Source organism: Chelonia mydas, chromosome 16 (assembly GCF_015237465.2).
Source record: "Chelonia mydas isolate rCheMyd1 chromosome 16, rCheMyd1.pri.v2, whole genome shotgun sequence".
NCBI lineage: Eukaryota > Metazoa > Chordata > Testudines > Cheloniidae > Chelonia > Chelonia mydas.
This window is the reverse complement of record NC_057857.1, coordinates 25242375-25258808: the sequence shown is the minus strand read 5'-3', so window position 1 is coordinate 25258808 and position 16434 is coordinate 25242375. Positions and strand designations below refer to the sequence as shown.

At 43.4% G+C, this 16434-nt stretch overlaps 1 protein-coding gene across 15 annotated transcripts in view; it reads right to left on the bottom strand.

The window, feature by feature from the left end:
• The window catches only part of RALGPS1 (Ral GEF with PH domain and SH3 binding motif 1), a 375247-nt gene that overhangs the window by 93749 nt on the left and 265064 nt on the right, over positions 1–16434 (bottom strand). For all 15 annotated transcript variants that reach the window (XM_037879494.2, XM_037879497.2, XM_037879496.2 and 12 more), the window contains 2 exons: positions 15480–15617; positions 8012–8105 (listed from right to left, as the gene is read on the bottom strand). In XM_037879494.2, the coding sequence (XP_037735422.1) occupies positions 8012–8105; positions 15480–15617 (232 nt within the window). The remainder of the gene's footprint in view (positions 1–8011; positions 8106–15479; positions 15618–16434) is intronic.

Here is a 16434-nt window from a genome sequence, read left to right as displayed (position 1 = left end):
ACTGGTGCACACTAAACCATTTCTTAGTCACCTTGCTTGGTCTCTTCAATTTTTCTGTGGACTTCCATTCCTTTGCCATCACAGCTAGCAAGGCCACATTGACAAGAATAAAAAGTTCTGTTTTAGATTCAGAGGAATAATACTTCTGGGTAGTTTTGCTGATCTGGTAACTCCTCTTTGTCTTTCTTGGACACTCCCTTTTGAAATTGATCTAATCTGGATACTGCCCTCTTAAGCATGAATTCAAAGAATTATAACTAGAAAAGACTTTGCTTTTCCCATAAGATGTCACTTATCCCTAAATCCTGACATACGGAAAACAATTCCAGAATATATGGGATCATAAGCATCAGCAGGTCAATACCTCTGTCACACAAGAGATATTTGGATTTGTAAAAGACCTTTGACAAAGTCCTGCACAAGACGCCTAAAGAAGCCAGGGAATCATGGGGTGAGAAGCAAAATATTGTCATGGATCAAAAACTGTCTAGGAGCAGAAAGCAAAGAATAGGAATAAAATGTAAATTTTCTTCATGGAAGAAGGTTAACAGAAAAAGAAAGACCTAACCCAGCTAGGTGAATGGAGAGCTCATTGCCACAGGAAAACAGAGGCAAGGAACTAAGTAGGATTCAAATCTGTGTGGGTAGAAAGAATATCCAGAGCTATTGTAATTGTAAGGAAAATATTGGAAGGGATATTAAAACTCAAGCTTCAGGGTTTAAGCCAATCTCTAATTATTAGACAGCAGGATGAGAGCTAATGTGGGGAGCATATTATCCCACATCTGCCTGATACAGGATTCTTACGTCTTCCTGGTACTATCCATTTTTGGAGACAGGATACAGAATTAGATGAACCTTGGGTCTGATTTTGTACGGAAATTCCTTATCTTCTTTTCCAAACACTTGCAGATTACATGGAGGGAGACTGTTTCCAAGAAAACATCAAGGTTGCAATGTCCTTATCCAAAAATGCCTTTTATTCATTGGCCGGCCATCGGAAAACACATCATATGTCTCAGATGAGATGTCAGAAGATTTTCTGTTACTAGGAGCCAGAATAGTAAGGTTCCAACACCAGATTCACCAGCTCTGGATTCCAAGGGCAACTTGGCCACTCCAGAGTGACAGAGCATCTATTTCCCGTAAGTCATGCTCCCTCATATTGCTGAATAAACTTCAGTCTTCCTTTTGAACTTGGTGGCCGTTAGGTCTATCTATTGGCTTCCCCGCTTTTGGCATATTGCACTGAACTTTTGGGACTGAATTTTCACACCCCTGGACATATCTGTTGCCTTCTTTAGCAGTCTGCTGTATTCTTTCAGAACCCTCATACATTCAGAACTTACAAAGCCTTCTGGTATTGGAAGTACATGCACGTCCTTAGCCATATCTTTGTTTTTCATGCATCTGACAATTTACATATGTGATGAGGATCATGTTGCCTGACTATACCCAGTCTTGATGGTAAGATACTTCAAAAGTGGAGCAGCACGAGTCTCACTGCCCTCACTTTGAAGCAGCTGAATACTTCTCCTCTCTTGTGGAGCATTTGCCTTGGCAATACTTTAACTCTGATTGGACTCCTAGACAGACCAGTTGTCGAGACATGGTCAAAGAGCTCTTGTCTCAATGGATGATCTAACCATGACTCTCCAAGAAGGAGCCTATTTGTTTCTTTTGCTTGGTGCTCTGTCTTAGCTCTCACTAGCCAATTGTTCAAGTAGGAGTGTACATCTGATCCTTCCTTTGGAAGAGCCTGATATTGATAAAGGTGCCCCAGTATTATGAGACACAAGAATGGCCAAACTGGGATGCAGAGCAAGGCATCTTGATGACACAGGGAACAGAGAACCTATGCACAGTTAACTGACTGGATTTAAACAGACCTCAGAAACTCCATCCTGAAGCTTGGCAAATCTAGCCCAGGAAGCAGGTCACTGGTGTTCCAGTGAACCTGTTTTATGGAAGCCCTGCGTCTTCCTTATGTGAGAGAAATTTCTCCAGCTTCTGGAGTTCTTTGGCAAACAGGCATCCACTTCTGAAGGGTAGAATGGGCAGCTTGGCCTTGGCTTGACCATAGCTTCTGCCACAGAGATCTCCTTGTTCTGTGGAGGCTGCCATGATTCTCAGGGTGGCCCTGGTGATGTTGCACATGACATCTGCTGGTCCTAACCAGGGTGGCATTTAACCCAGCTCCATCCTCAAGCTTCTAGCGCCACGAAGCAAGGGTACAAAGTTCAGAGTCACCCAGCCCCTACTTCAGTTCTTTCGCACCGGAAGCTGATGGTAGACTCTGATGTGCTGGGGATGGAGCATGGATCATATAATGGATATATGCAACATATCTCAAAGATCAGTTACGAGAAGGTAAGTAACCTTTTTCTTCTTTAAAGTGATTGCATATGTCCTTTATGCTGTAGGTGACTCCCATGCCATTAACGCAGGCCGTGGGGCTCAGAGTCTCAACAGGAGGAGGACTGTAGGATCAACTTGCCTACATTTGCATCTTCCCTTGATGCAGCAGACAATATGTAATAAGTGGTGAATATATGAATCAAGGACCATGTTGCTGCTCTACAAATATCCATAACTGGGATGTGTGCCTGTCATGGGGTATGCTTATCCATTTTGATACTACTGCAGTTACAGTCCACCTGACTATCCCTAAGCTGGGAGCAGCACAACCCAATGGCTGGAGCCAATATGGCTGCCCTGAGGATCAGGGCTGTGTGGCCTAACGGCCAAAGTCAATATGGCTGCCTTTGGGGATCAGGGCTGCCCAGCTTAATAGCCAAAGTCAATAAAACTGTCCTTGGGGTCAGGGCGGTGTGGCCCAATGGCCAGAATCAGTATGGCTTCCCTGGGGATCAGGGCTGTGTACCCTAATGGCACAAGTAAGGAGCCTCCACCTGGGGGGGACGGGGGGACAGTCAGGGAGAGGGACCCAGGCCCTCCCTGCTCCCAGGGCCCTGTCAGCGGCAAATGTGTTCACCACCCAGTCAGTGGGGATCCTACCACAATATGCTGACCTTCCTTGGGAGGGACAGATCATTCACACTGCCACCCTGGGCCACTTCCTACTGTGTCTCCTGAAGCCGGGGTTTGAATGTCGTTGAGGTCTCCAAGCCCCTGGGATTCTGACTCCAGTTGGCCAGCCATAGGCAACAAGACTCTGGTCTGGTCCTTGGGATCTCTGGTTCCCGCAGCCAAGTGTTGAAGTGGCTACCGGGCAGAAGCCTCCACCAAGCGTCCTCCCTCCTTGGTGGTCAGGTGAGAATAAGCTCGGCTGCTCCTTTGTGTACTGAGGCAGCAGTTGGAGCATGCTCAGCACAGCCTGAGGGGTGAGACATCTGCCGCCCACAGTGTGAGGTTAACCCTTCCTTGCTTAGTGCAGGGTATGCACACCCCGCCACAGTGCCACAAACACTGATGAGGTTGAATGTTCTCTGGTTGAATGTGCTGTGAGATTGTCAGGAGGCATTATTCTTTTGGCAGCTCAGCACATTGTAATGCAGCTAGTGATCCACTGGGAGAGTCTGAGTTGAGGGAGGATGACTTCTCATACATTCTGCAAAACTTGGAAGAAATCCAAAAGGGCATTGTTCTATCCAGGTAAAAAGCTAATGGTCGATGAACATCAGGGACTATGGAGTCTTCACTTATCCTCGTGTGCATGATGAATCAAAGTACCTAGAGACCCAAGTGGCACAGTACAGGGAGGGGTACTTGTTGACCAGGATTGAGACCTATGCTGGAAATGCAGCACTGGGGGAAGCATGGATGACTTTCTAGCATCTGGCAACATACAGTGTGGGGGATCTGGAACTGGCCCCAAGAAGGTGGAAGGGGAGAATACTGAGCCTGAAACTGATGGCCGCACAGAAGAATATCCAGGTGCTGACGGTCTAGATAGCTATGACAATGCCAATCAAGGGTCTTCGTCCTGAAGAAATGGTGATGGCAGTATCAACAGGCATAGCAAGTTGCTGGCCACAGCATAAGCCTCTAGTGCAGTAGGTACAGCCATTAGAGGCTGACCAGGAAGACTGCTCCATAGCCAGTGAAGAAATAGCCAGTCTCAATGGTCCCTGGGAGGGCATCTGCGTGAACAGCTCGTTTCTCCAATGGAGCCAGTACTGGGAAGTGGTGTGCTGTCTGGTGTGGTCTATCTTCAGTAGTGGATCACCCTTCCATGGAAGGGTCCCTAACCCAAGACTTTGATGAGCCAGAAGCCAACTTCTGCTTATGCTTCTGAGGCTGGGACTGGTCTGAAGTCCTGGACCTCAAAGAAGATGTTACCAGTGTTGGGGATCTCCTGCGGCCTCTTTCTGCAGGCCCGGCTACAGGAGCACTCTGATAATGAGTCTCTGAAGAGCTTTCCTTGGAGGACCGAGGGGGCAATGATGCCAGCCTAAGGGCAACTTCCATCAGGAGGTATCGGAGGCACTCTTCCCTCAGCTTCTTTGTCTTGTTCTTAAAGTCATGACAAACAGAGCACCTGCCTCTAACTTGGCTCTCACTGAAACACTTGAAACAGAGGGAATGAGGGTCACTAACAGGCATAGGCTTTTTTACAGCCCACACCAGGTTTAAACCCTGGGAACCTGGGCATAGGCCCCCCCAGTATCAAATGGGGTCCAGAGACCTCCTTGGGTGCATAATCAAAGTAATTTTTTTCAAAAGAAACAATAAATAAAGAAATAAAAATGAAAGAAAATAACTAAAAACTGAGTACCACTAGGTAGTACTAAACAGTTTATTTGTTCACAGGGAACACCAATGCTACGACCATCAACACTGCATTCTAAGAAGGAACTGAAATAGGGGAGGGCTATTCTGCCCTTTATACCCTCACTTTGTAGCACAAGGAGCTTGGGGTTGCGCAAGGCCATGCCTATATGGCTTTCACTAGGGAAAACTCTCCGGTGCACAAGATGCACACACACTTACAGTGTAATGGACATATGCAAGCTCTCAAAGAAGCTGCAGTGGCCTTTACCATATTAGGTATCAAGTTCTGCTCTGATTTCCTTTCACTTTGAATTTTTCCTTTGGCTTCAGCTGAACTCTCACTAGACATAACTCATGCTTATAAAGAAAATTAGTAAATTTGCTCAGAAAATGCATTTTCCCAGGCATCCAGATCAAAGGATGAGTATTGAATTACCTCTAACAATATACGTAAATACTTCTCACTGTTAGCAAAACCTCTGTTGGGATTAAAAGTGGCTTCAAAAAATTAAATATAAATTACTCATGATTTGTAGTACATCCAAGTATTATGTCATGGCAATAAATATTTATAAAGACCATTTGTTTTGTTCACTTTCGCAAAGATACTAGAACTAATGAAAAACTACTGTCTATATAATCTCAACATTGTATCATGAACAGGAAAGCCCGTCCAAAAATTAAATTAAGCAATGTGTTCATTTGCTGGCAGCCAGTCCAGGAGCTGTAAAGCACACACTAACTACAATTTTCCCTATTGCAATATAGATTATAAGCTTGTGCTCTCCCTGCCTTCATTTAATATAATATGCTAATCATGTTGGAAATAAGTAAATACAATCTCTTGCTCACTAAATTTTAACATTCAGAGGCAAACACATATGAAAGTCAGACTACTTTTAGTATAGAGCTCACACTGTCCTTAATTTGTACAAGAACATATAATGTGCAAGTGTTCAGTGTGTATCTGTGTGCATAGTGTGCAAGTCTTTCCCTCTCTTTCTATTTGTGTTGTACATATGATGTGAGGAGAGGGAAATTAACACACAAATCCCACCATGAATATAATGGTAGAAATTCTCCTTTTTTAAAATAATATATGTTGTATTTGAAAAAAATTATGTAGATGTGCGGTTTTTCATTTGGAAGACAGTGCAAAACACTAAGCAGAATTATGACATAAAATATCATTGTTCCTAGATCTGCTTTTAATCTGAACCAAAAAAGCAAACTTGTCAAAATCATAAGCAAGGCTGATCTTCTGCAGTGAATAGGCCAATGTTGATTTGGCTGCTCTAGTTGGAGGTTATCCTGGGCAATGGGACAGATTATGGAGGATATTCACTCCATTTGAAGTTTGTCCGGACACATTCATGCAGTTCTGGTATCAGTCCCAGAACAATGTCTGCTTTGTATGTTATTTCCTTTAGAATGATTCTCTCATCTGAAGCAGAGTAAAACTCCAAAACATATTAATCTTTTATATGGCTCCACATTGCAAAATTAATTATTCCATACTTTATCATAAACGGTTTGTCTCAATTACTGTTTGGCTGAAGAACTGTAGTATATGCACACTGGTCTGAAGTAGAGTGGAGTAGAACAGCTTTAGAAATTTGAGGTATCTCCAAACATGGGGTATTTGGAAGCCAACAGGAAAGGTCATCATTTTGTTTCATGCTCACTGCCTTCAAATTTGTCTTGCCTATTTTTAAGAGATGGATCTTTCTGTTAACAATGTCTACACTAGCAGCAACAGACATATGCATGATAGCTTAGTACCACTCTTTAATACTAGAAGCAACTGAAGTATGCTCTGCTGTATCTGAGAAATAACTGCAGGACAGTTTGGTTTGATGCAGTTTAGCCCATTCTTTGGACTGGCACATACATGATCCTGAGGATTGCAGAAGTGAAACAGGGACCCTCAGTTCCCCACTCTGGAAAATAAATGTGTATATGCAGCCTCTTTCGCTCTGGCATGTTGGTTTGCTCTTGACCTCAGCTTTTTGAGTGAGTGTTGCTTTTCACACACCTGACATATGAAAGTAGTAGCCTGACAAAGCCAGCCTTGTTTGTTGTGAATTAGCCTGGTATAACTATTCAGTTGTATTTAAAAGATATTGTGTACACCATTTCAGATAGCATTAAGTAACTCATGAAAGGGACCATTCTGATCATCTAGTCTGACCTCCTATACAACACAGGTCATAAAATTTCCCCAAAATAATTCCTAGAGCAGAACTTTTAGAAAACCATTCAATCTTGATTTAAAAATTGTCAGTGATGGAGAATCCACCATCACGCTTGGTAAACTGTTCCAATGGCTAATTACTCACTGTTAAAAAATTATGACTTATTTCCATTCTGAATTTGTTTAGATTCAACTACCAGCCATTGGACCATGTTAGACCTTTCTCTGCTAGACTGAAGAGCACATTATTAAATATTTGTGTCCCATGTAGGTATTTATAGACTTATCAAGTCACCCCTTAGCTTTCTCTTTGTTAACTAAATAGATGGAGCTCTTTGAGTCCATCACTACAGGTCATGTTTTCTAATCCTTTCATCATTCTCATGGCTCTTCTCTGAACTCTGTCTAATTTATCAACATCCTTCTTGAACTGTGGACACCAGAACTGGACACTGCATTCCAACAATAGTTGCAGTAGTGCCAAATACAGAGGTAAAATAAGCTCTTTACTCCACTCAAAATTCCCCAATTCATGCATCGAAGCATCATATTAGCGCTTTTGACCACAGCGTCGAAAAGGAAGTTCATGTTCAGCTGATTATTTGCCACTGCCAACACATCTTTGTCAGACTCACTGCTTCCCAGGATAGGGTCCCTCATCCTGTAAGTGTGGCCTGTATTCTTTGTTCCTAGTTATACATTTACATTTAGCTGTATTAAAATGCATACTGTTTGCTTGGGGCCAGCTTGCATCCTGAGCCAACAGAGTTTGCAAGGGAACATCCAGTTTTAGGGATCCTGAGTGCCATTCCCAGTACAAGGCTACACTGTAATAAGACAGACACTTGATTTTTGCCTTTGCAAAAGCTAAAGAAATACAATTTTGGAACTGATGTTAAGAGTCAGAAGGACTACAGCCAGCTAGGGTTTCACTCAGATGTCCTAACAATATCAGCTCAGTTTAAAAATGTTAAACTCTACTTAATTTCTGTCAGAGATTTTTTGTATAATTCCTACTAAAGCTAATAGCCAGGCCATCTTTCCATTAAAACATGTCGGGATGGAGGAAAGTATGGTACTTACTTATAGTTGTCATCTTCCACAAACTTTTGAAGTTCCTCAATGTAGCGGACAGACTTTAAGTACTTTTGCACATGGGGTAAAGTTATGAGATGATCTGTAGAGTATAAAAAAACAGCCAAGATAAATCTCTACAACTGCAAAAATAAAAGCAATTCTTCTTTAGATTCCTCCAGTTCTTTTGATTTTATGAATGAAACCAAAAGGAGACCATAACTCCCCAAGGGAGAAACTGTCTAGGAATATTATTTTGTTAGATTGTATGAGAACGTTAAGGATTTTACCAAATAAAGGCTTAGTTGTCATTCATGCTATAGATGAGATTCAGCTGCTGATTTTACTAGGAGAATTAGGCGATTTTAGTATGCGCTCTCAATTTACAAAGAGAAAAGTGAGGTTCATGTATTAACGAGCAAACCTCAGACAATTTGGTTCAAATACACAACAAACATTTTGGATTCTTATTTGAAACTTAATGGCAAAAAGCATCAGGACAAGATTTCAACCTGAGGGTTCCGAAGTGAGAAAAAGGCACCAAAAGGAACATGGCTCCCCTCTTACTTCACATCTCCCTCTCTCCCACAACAGGCCCTGGAGCCTTCCACTAGGTAGGCCTCTGATGAGCACCAAAAGAAGAGGTTACTCATCTTGTGCAATAACTGCATTTCTTCGAGATGTGCGTCTTTATGGGTTCTCCACTTCAGGTACACAGGAGCCTCTCAAATCCTTGAGCCGCGATTTTCCATTAGCAGTGTCCGTTTGGCAAGCGCATGTGCCCTATTCCTTCTTGTGCTGGACACCGAGGCTACATAGGAGTGTGTGGTAGAACTGCCCTCAGTGCCTTCTCCACCCAAATGTTCCTTCGAGAACAGTCCGAAGCAGAGGGGAAGGAGGGCCGGTAGTGGTGCACCCATAGGGGGACACATCTTCAAGAACTGCAATTACTACACAAGGTGTGTAACTGCTTGTTCTTCTTTCAGTAATGTCCCTAAGGGTGCTCCACTTCAAATGACTACCAGGCAGTATCCCCAGAGTGAGGAGGGATCTTCAGAATTCACTCTAGAACTAAAGACCAGTGCTGCAGTATCAAATGCCACATCGGATCTCGCTGCATGGATCATAGTGTAATGTTCAGAAAATGTATATACTGTCAGGCCGCTACATGGGCTTCATATCTCAGATACTGGCACATTCTTAAGTAACGCTGGGGAGGTTGCTTGTGATCTGGTTGAATGTGCTATCACCATTTGGGTGAGATGAATGCCTGTAGCATTGTAAAAAATGAATATACAACCAGATAGCCATCTCGATAGTCTGAGCAGAGGTCATGGATCCCTTTCATGTATTTGCAAAGCAGATGAACAGCCTAGATGACTTTCTAATTTGTTTGCTACTATCTAAGTAGTAAGCCAATGCCCTTCTAACATGCAAGGTATGAAAACTGGTCTCTTGCAGAGAACTAAGAGGTACGGGAAAACACACCGGTAGATAAATGGATTGGTTAAGATGGAACTCTGATAATATTTTAGGCATGAATTTAGGGTGTGAACGTAAAGATTAACTTCAGCGCACAGAAAGATAATCTAGCACATAATCAAACATTCTTTTTGTAAGCACCTAGTAAAAAATAAGATAACAGTCAACATGGACTTGTCAAGAACAAATGTCAAACCAATCTAATAGCCTTCTTTGAAAAGTTAACAAGCCTTCTTGATAAAGATGAAGCAGCAGATGTCATATCTTGACTTTAGTAAGGCTTTTGACACTGTCTCAAATGACTCTCTCATAAACAAACTAGAGAAATATAGCCTAGACAAAACTACTATAAGGTGGGTGCACAACTGGCTGGAAAACAGTACTCAAAGTGTAGTAATATCAATGGTTCACAGTCAGGATGCAAGGGCATATCAAGTGGGGTCCAGCAGGGTTCTGTCTGGGGTCAGGTTCTAATCAATGTCTTCAAAAATGATTTGGATAATGGCATAGAGTGTACACTTATAAAGGCTGTGGATGATACCACACTGGGAGGGATAGCATACGTTTTTGAGGATAGGATTAGAATTCAAAATGATCTTGACAAACTGGAGAAATGGTCTGAATTAAATAGGATGAAATTGAATAAGGACAAATGAAAAGTACAAATGCAAAGTACTCCACTTAGGAAGGAACAATCAGTTGCACACATACAAAATTGGAAATGACTGCCTAGGTAGGAGTATTGAATAAAGGGATCTGAGGGTTATAGTGGATCACAAACTAAATATGAGTCAACAATATAATGCTGTTGCAAAAAAAGCAAACATATTCTGGGATGTATTAGCAGGAGTGTTGTAAGCAAGAAACAAGTAGTAATTCTTCAGTTTTACTCAGCAGTGTTAAGGCTTCAACTGGAGTATTGTGTGCACTTCTGGGCATCATACTTCAGGAAAGATGTGGACAAATTAGAGAAAGTTCAGAGGAGAGCAATAAAAATGAAGATTTAGAAAACATGACCTGCAAGGAAAGACTTAAAAAATGGGTTTGTTTAGTCTGGAGAAGAGAAGACTGAGGAGGCACATGATAATAGTCTTCAAGTATGTGAAAGGTCGTTGTAAAGAGGAGGGTGATAAATTGTTCTCCTTACCACTGAAGACAGGACAAGTAGTAGCGGGCTTAAACTGTATCATGGGAAAGTTAGGTTAGACATTAGGAAAAACTTCCTAATTCTAAGCGTAGTCAAGCACTGAAACAGATTACCTAGGGTGGATGTGGAATCTCCATCATTGGAGGTTTAAGAACAGGTTACAGAAACATCTGTGGGAGATGGTCTAGATAATTCTGACTCAGCGCAGAGGACTGGACAGGATAATTTATCGAGGTCCCTTCCAATCCCACATTTCTATGATGACTGAATGAGGCACCAATTCCGGCAGAAGGCGTTGGAAATAACATCAATGGAAGAATCTCTTCCATTTCTGCAAGTAGTACGGGTTGACTTCTTTCTACTTTTTGGTAACACTTGTTGCACTTCTGCAGAGCAGGAGGATTCTAACCCATGAACCACCAAGGTACCATCTCCTGAGGTGGTGAAGCCCTAGGTTGGGGTGAAGCAGGCAACCTGTGGCCTATAACATGAGATGAGCGGTGGTCGGAAGCTTGACTGGTGGTTGGACACAAATGAAGCAGGGAAGGGAACCAAGCTTGTTTCAGCCATGTCATCTCTATAAGGACAACTCTGGCCTTGTCTGTCTGATTTTGTTCACCACCCTTCATATCAGCAGTGGAGAGGTAAATGCATAGAGCAGACGCTTCTTCCAAGATAGAAGAAAAGTGTGGAGGCTCAGACTCCTCTTGAGCAGAGGAGAGGATACTTTTTGTTCCTGGAGATGGCAAAGAGAGACACCTCTGGAACTCCCCATCTTTGGAATATGCTGTGGAGAACTTGAGAGTTTGGAGTCCTGGGAAAAGTGTCTTCTGAAAACATCTGCTGTGGTGTTCTGAATACCTGGGAGGTAGACCAATGAAATTTGGATCTGATGAGCTACGTACCAGTTCTATAGTTTCATGGTTTCAGTGCACAGAGAGGGGAATCTTGCTCCTCCCTGCTTGCTGATACAGAACATGCTGGATATATTGTTCGTCATGACCCTGATTGATTTGCCTCTGAGGAGGGGTAGGAAATGAAGGCAGCCCTGAGTTCCAGTACACTGATGTGGAGATTGGTTTCCTGAGTTGTTCATATGCCCTGAGTTGTGAAAGCATTGAGGTGAGCTCCCCATCCCCAACACTGATGCATCTGTTAAAGTTATTGATGGGGCTGGACAACAGAAAGGAATGCCTGCACCAATGCTGAGTTGATTTTTCCACCAGTCTAAAGAATTCCTCACTTGTAGAAGAACCATCACCTGCCTGTTCAAGGTGTGTCTGGCTGGAGAATAGGTCATTCTGAGCCAACCCTGGAAGTGGTAGAGACGTAGTTTTGTGTGATTGGTCAAAAAGGCGCAAGATGCCCTGTTATCCCAGGAGTGAAGAAAATTCCTTATTGTAGTCTGAAGGTTTCCCTGAATTACGTATACCAGACTTGACAAAGTTACAAATCTGTCTAAGGGAAGGTAAGCCCTGGCTGTCAACAACTCTGAAGGCACCCCTATAAACTGTATCTTCTGTTCAGGGGTTAACAAAGATTATTTTTCATTCAGCTGAAGACCCAACTCCTGGAACAGAGCAAGGGCTGTCTGGGTGGAACATAGCACTGCTTTGTAGGAAAAACCCTTGAGTAGCCAGTTGCTGAGGTACCGGAAGACTAGGATCACTTCTTGTCGCAGGTAAGCGGCCACTACTTCCTGGATCTTTGAGAATACCCTTGGGGCAGAAGGACTAAAGGGAAGAACTTGGTATTGGAAATGATCCTGGCCTATAGTGAACTGTAGGTATTTCCTGTGCGATGGGTGTATCATCATATGGAAATAGGTATCCTGTAGGTCAAGGGCTGAAAACTAATCCACTTCCTCCAGTGAAGGAATTATAGCTGCCAGAGTCACCTTCCTGAACTTTTAAGACTTTATGAACTTGTTTAGAAGTCTTAGATACAAACTGGTCTCCATCCTTTGTTCTTCTTTTGCACAAGGAAATACTTCGGGTAAAACCCTTTGCCTTTGTGAGGCAGCAAGACAGGCTCTATTGCTCCTAATTAAAGGAGACAGTTCACATCCTGTCTCAATAAAAGCTTTGAAGGCATCCCTTAAGAAACATGGGGTGTGGGGGAGGTTGGGATGTAAAATGAATGGCATAGCCCAATGTTATAACCTCTATGACTCACTCTGTAGTGATCTGCTTCCAAGTACAAGGAAATGGGAAAGGCCATCTCCAAAGTGGGGGAGGTGGGCAAACATATGCAGCTGTGAAACTAGACGTGCAGGAGGATTTGAATGCTTGACTGACTCATCAAAATCATTGCTTTGAAAATACTGGGTGGTCATGGAAGGCAGTTGAGCTGCCCTCTTTCTCTGGAATTTATGTCTTTCCATGGTAGGTTCGGTAGATCTATAGAATCCAGAGAATCTTTGGACAGTCTGTGACATACTAAACCCTCTCTTCTTTGTAGGTGTATGAATGCCCAGGCATCATAAAGTAGACCTAGAGTCCTTCAGTGTGTGTAAGGTCTCCAAGAAAAGCTTACGGCCATTGAAGGTAAGGTCCTCAACAGTGTTCCTAATTTCTATTGGAAAATCCGAGAGTTAGCCATGATGCTGTGCATAACTACTGCCATGGAGATGGACCTGGCAGCAATGTCAGCAGCATCCAAGGATGCTTGAAGAGTGGTTTTGGCCACTAACTGGTCCTCTGAAATGATGGATTGGATTTCTCCCTATGTTCCTGTGGCAGATGTTCAATAAAAGCTGTAATATATTATAGTTTGTAAAATTATATTTGCCCATGATTGCCTGATAGTTTGTGATCCTGAATTATAGGGCTGCCAATGAATAGGATTTCCATCCAAAAAAGTCCAGTCTCTTTTGGTCTTCGTCATATTTGGAGAAGTGTTGCTTATCCCACTCATTTATCACATTCACTACCAGGGAGATAGGTGGAAGGTGGAAGAACCCTCAGAATCTTTTGGTGGCGGGAACATAATATTTTTTATCTGCCCATTTTCACTTTTGCGAAACAGTAGCAGGTATTTGCCACATAGTCTTAGCTGGATCCTGTAGTGCCTCATTAATGAGTAACACCACATTGGAGAGTGTTGCTGACAGCAGGATATCCAACAGTTTGTGCTTCATGTCCTTGACCTCTGAGTGGAATTTGAAGAGTGTCAGCTGCTCTCTTTATGAGATCTTGAAATTTCAAAAAATTGTTGGCCATGGAAGGTGGCAGAGGCATAACCCCCTCGTCTGGAGATGGGGATGAAATAGATATTTGAGGGGTGGCTTCTTTATCCAATCTGACCTCCTGCTCTTTAAATGTCGTCTCCTGGGGGCGGGGGCTGTTTGAGGAGGAGAGGAGTATATGACTCTAGGCTCCTTATGAGATGGTACTAGAGGTCTGGCAAATTGCTGCCAATAAGCAGCCAAGGGCCCAGTATGGCTGTTGGGGGTGGCATAGAGGAGTAGGGGGTGGAATGCAGGGTTGGTTTCCCCCACCCTTGCTGATGAGCACAATCTTCCCTGTGACTGCTAAAGAATGGGTTCCTGAAAGGATATGTCAGAGAACCCTGAACAAAAATAGAAGAGACTGACTGGAAGTCTTCCTCATCCTCCTAAATATTGTTCACCAGAGAAGCACCCACAGAGAAGGGTGGAGAGTCCTGCGGTACCAGAGGTGGTCTGGAGAGTCGCTTGATTCTATGAGGAGCAGGGACTCTAGTTCATCCAGGCAAGAAATGGTCCAGTGAAACATCCTACCTTCCCTCATCTGAACAATAATAAAGCAAAAACAGAACAAAAAGAATTAAAATAAAATAAAAATAAATAAAAATAAACCAGAATGTTAGTCTAGTAAAATCCAAATGCAAGAGCCCTGGTTCACTAAATACTTAAGTTTTAGCCTGCATATGAAACACATTGTTCTAACAAAGCTTGCATATTAGTTCCATTAACAGAGAATACATATGATTCAACTGCCTAATTTGGTATTAAAAGTGAAGTTATACAGAAGCAGAAGTTAAGCAGTGCATCACTCTATTGACTTACATTAGCCTCGTGTCCCTCTTCATATGAGGCAGTGTAGTGGGGTGGTCACCCCGCTCCAGCCCTGAAGGGGTTAAAAGCAGCTCTGGAGAGGGCTGCAGCAAGGAAAGGGGTTAAGAACAGCTGGGGGAAGCTGACTGTGTAGCTGACCACATGTGTGGCTGGCTTAATCAGGGCCCAGATGGCCCTTACAAGAGGACGGTGGGCCAGGAGCTGGAAGAGTCTCACTCTAGCCCTGGAGTGCGAAGGGCTAGCTGCCTGGGAGCAAGGTATCTGAGGTGGAGCAGGGCTGGGGAAGGCCAGAGGGAGCGGGGGAGCTCCAGCCTGGTAAAACCCCAGACTGCAGGCCTGGTGAAGGCCTACAAAGGTACTGGGGCTGCAGATGGGCAGCCCAGAGATAGGCAAAGGCAGCAGGTCCTAACCCCTTGCCAATGATGAGTGGCTATTACACTGTAGTCTGCCCCAGTGAGCGGGAGCTAGATGATGACTGGCAGTAGCCACTGAGGCAAGGTGGGTTTAGAGGGTTGGGGTTCCCCTGGGAGGGGAGACCCAGAGAGTGGAGACTGCTGGGGTAGAACCCCAGGGTAAAGGGCACAGGGGTCTGGGAGGGACATGGGGGCCTGCGGCAGGCGAGACACCAGCCTGCAGAGGGCGCTCCAGAGGCTGGAGAGCTAATTCCCAGGACAACCAGCAGGAAGCGCCGCACCAGTGAGTCTTTGCATCGCCACAGGCAGACATCTCCTAATGATTTATTTTATTAATATGAGTGACGACTTTAGAATAACAAGAGAAAAATTACCAACCATAGCTACAGGAGACTTGCAAATCAGCTATTATTCGGAGGATATTGTTCATTTGATTGGATCTTTGTTCATTCTCCATGATGCTGCCAGATGAAGGATATGCAGAATCGATATAGATTAAATCCAAGAGATATATTCCTGAAATTAAAGATTAATCAAGTGTTTTATAAAGAAATAGTCAAGTACGTACTAACAAACAGAACACCCAGGAAGCACCAGGAACCCATCTGTGCCTTTCCCATTGAACAAACAGGGAGATTATTAACAGCAAAGAGCCTGAGTTTTGTGTAATCAAAAATGTAAAATTTGGACTTCAATCTGTGGCACTGCTTACAAGAACATAGAAAACTGTGGACAATGTACACTTACAAGGAAGCGTAAGGGGGGACTGGGAGTGGCTGGCTCATTACAAAAGCAGCTTTGCCTCTCCTGGAATTGACATCTCCTCATCAATTACTGGGAGTGGACTACATCCACCCTGATGGAATTGGCCCTGTCAACACTGATTCTCCACTTGTGAGGTAACTTCTTTCTCCATGTGTCATTATATAATGCCTGCATCTGTAATTTTCACTCCATGCATCTGAAGTGGTTTTTTACCCACAAAAGCTTATGCCCAAATAAATGTTAGTCTTTAAGGTGCCACCGGACTCCTTGTTGACTTACAAGGAAGAATGTTTCTTATACAGAAGAGGCAAAACTTCAGTGTATACACTTCATTAAAATGTTGTGTTCACCCTGGAAAATACTATGGAATTAAAGTGGGAGGAGAAGAGAGGAAATATCTCCATGCATTTGGCAAGTTACTAAGGACCTGATACTGCATGATCCCGAAGAATGAAAATCCTGGACTTCAACAAAAGCTGAGGAAGCTCAGCACTGCACAGTTATGCTCTTCAGATTTGCCCCGTTTGATTAATTTGTACATTATCGCAAGTCTTTGGTTGGGCCTGAG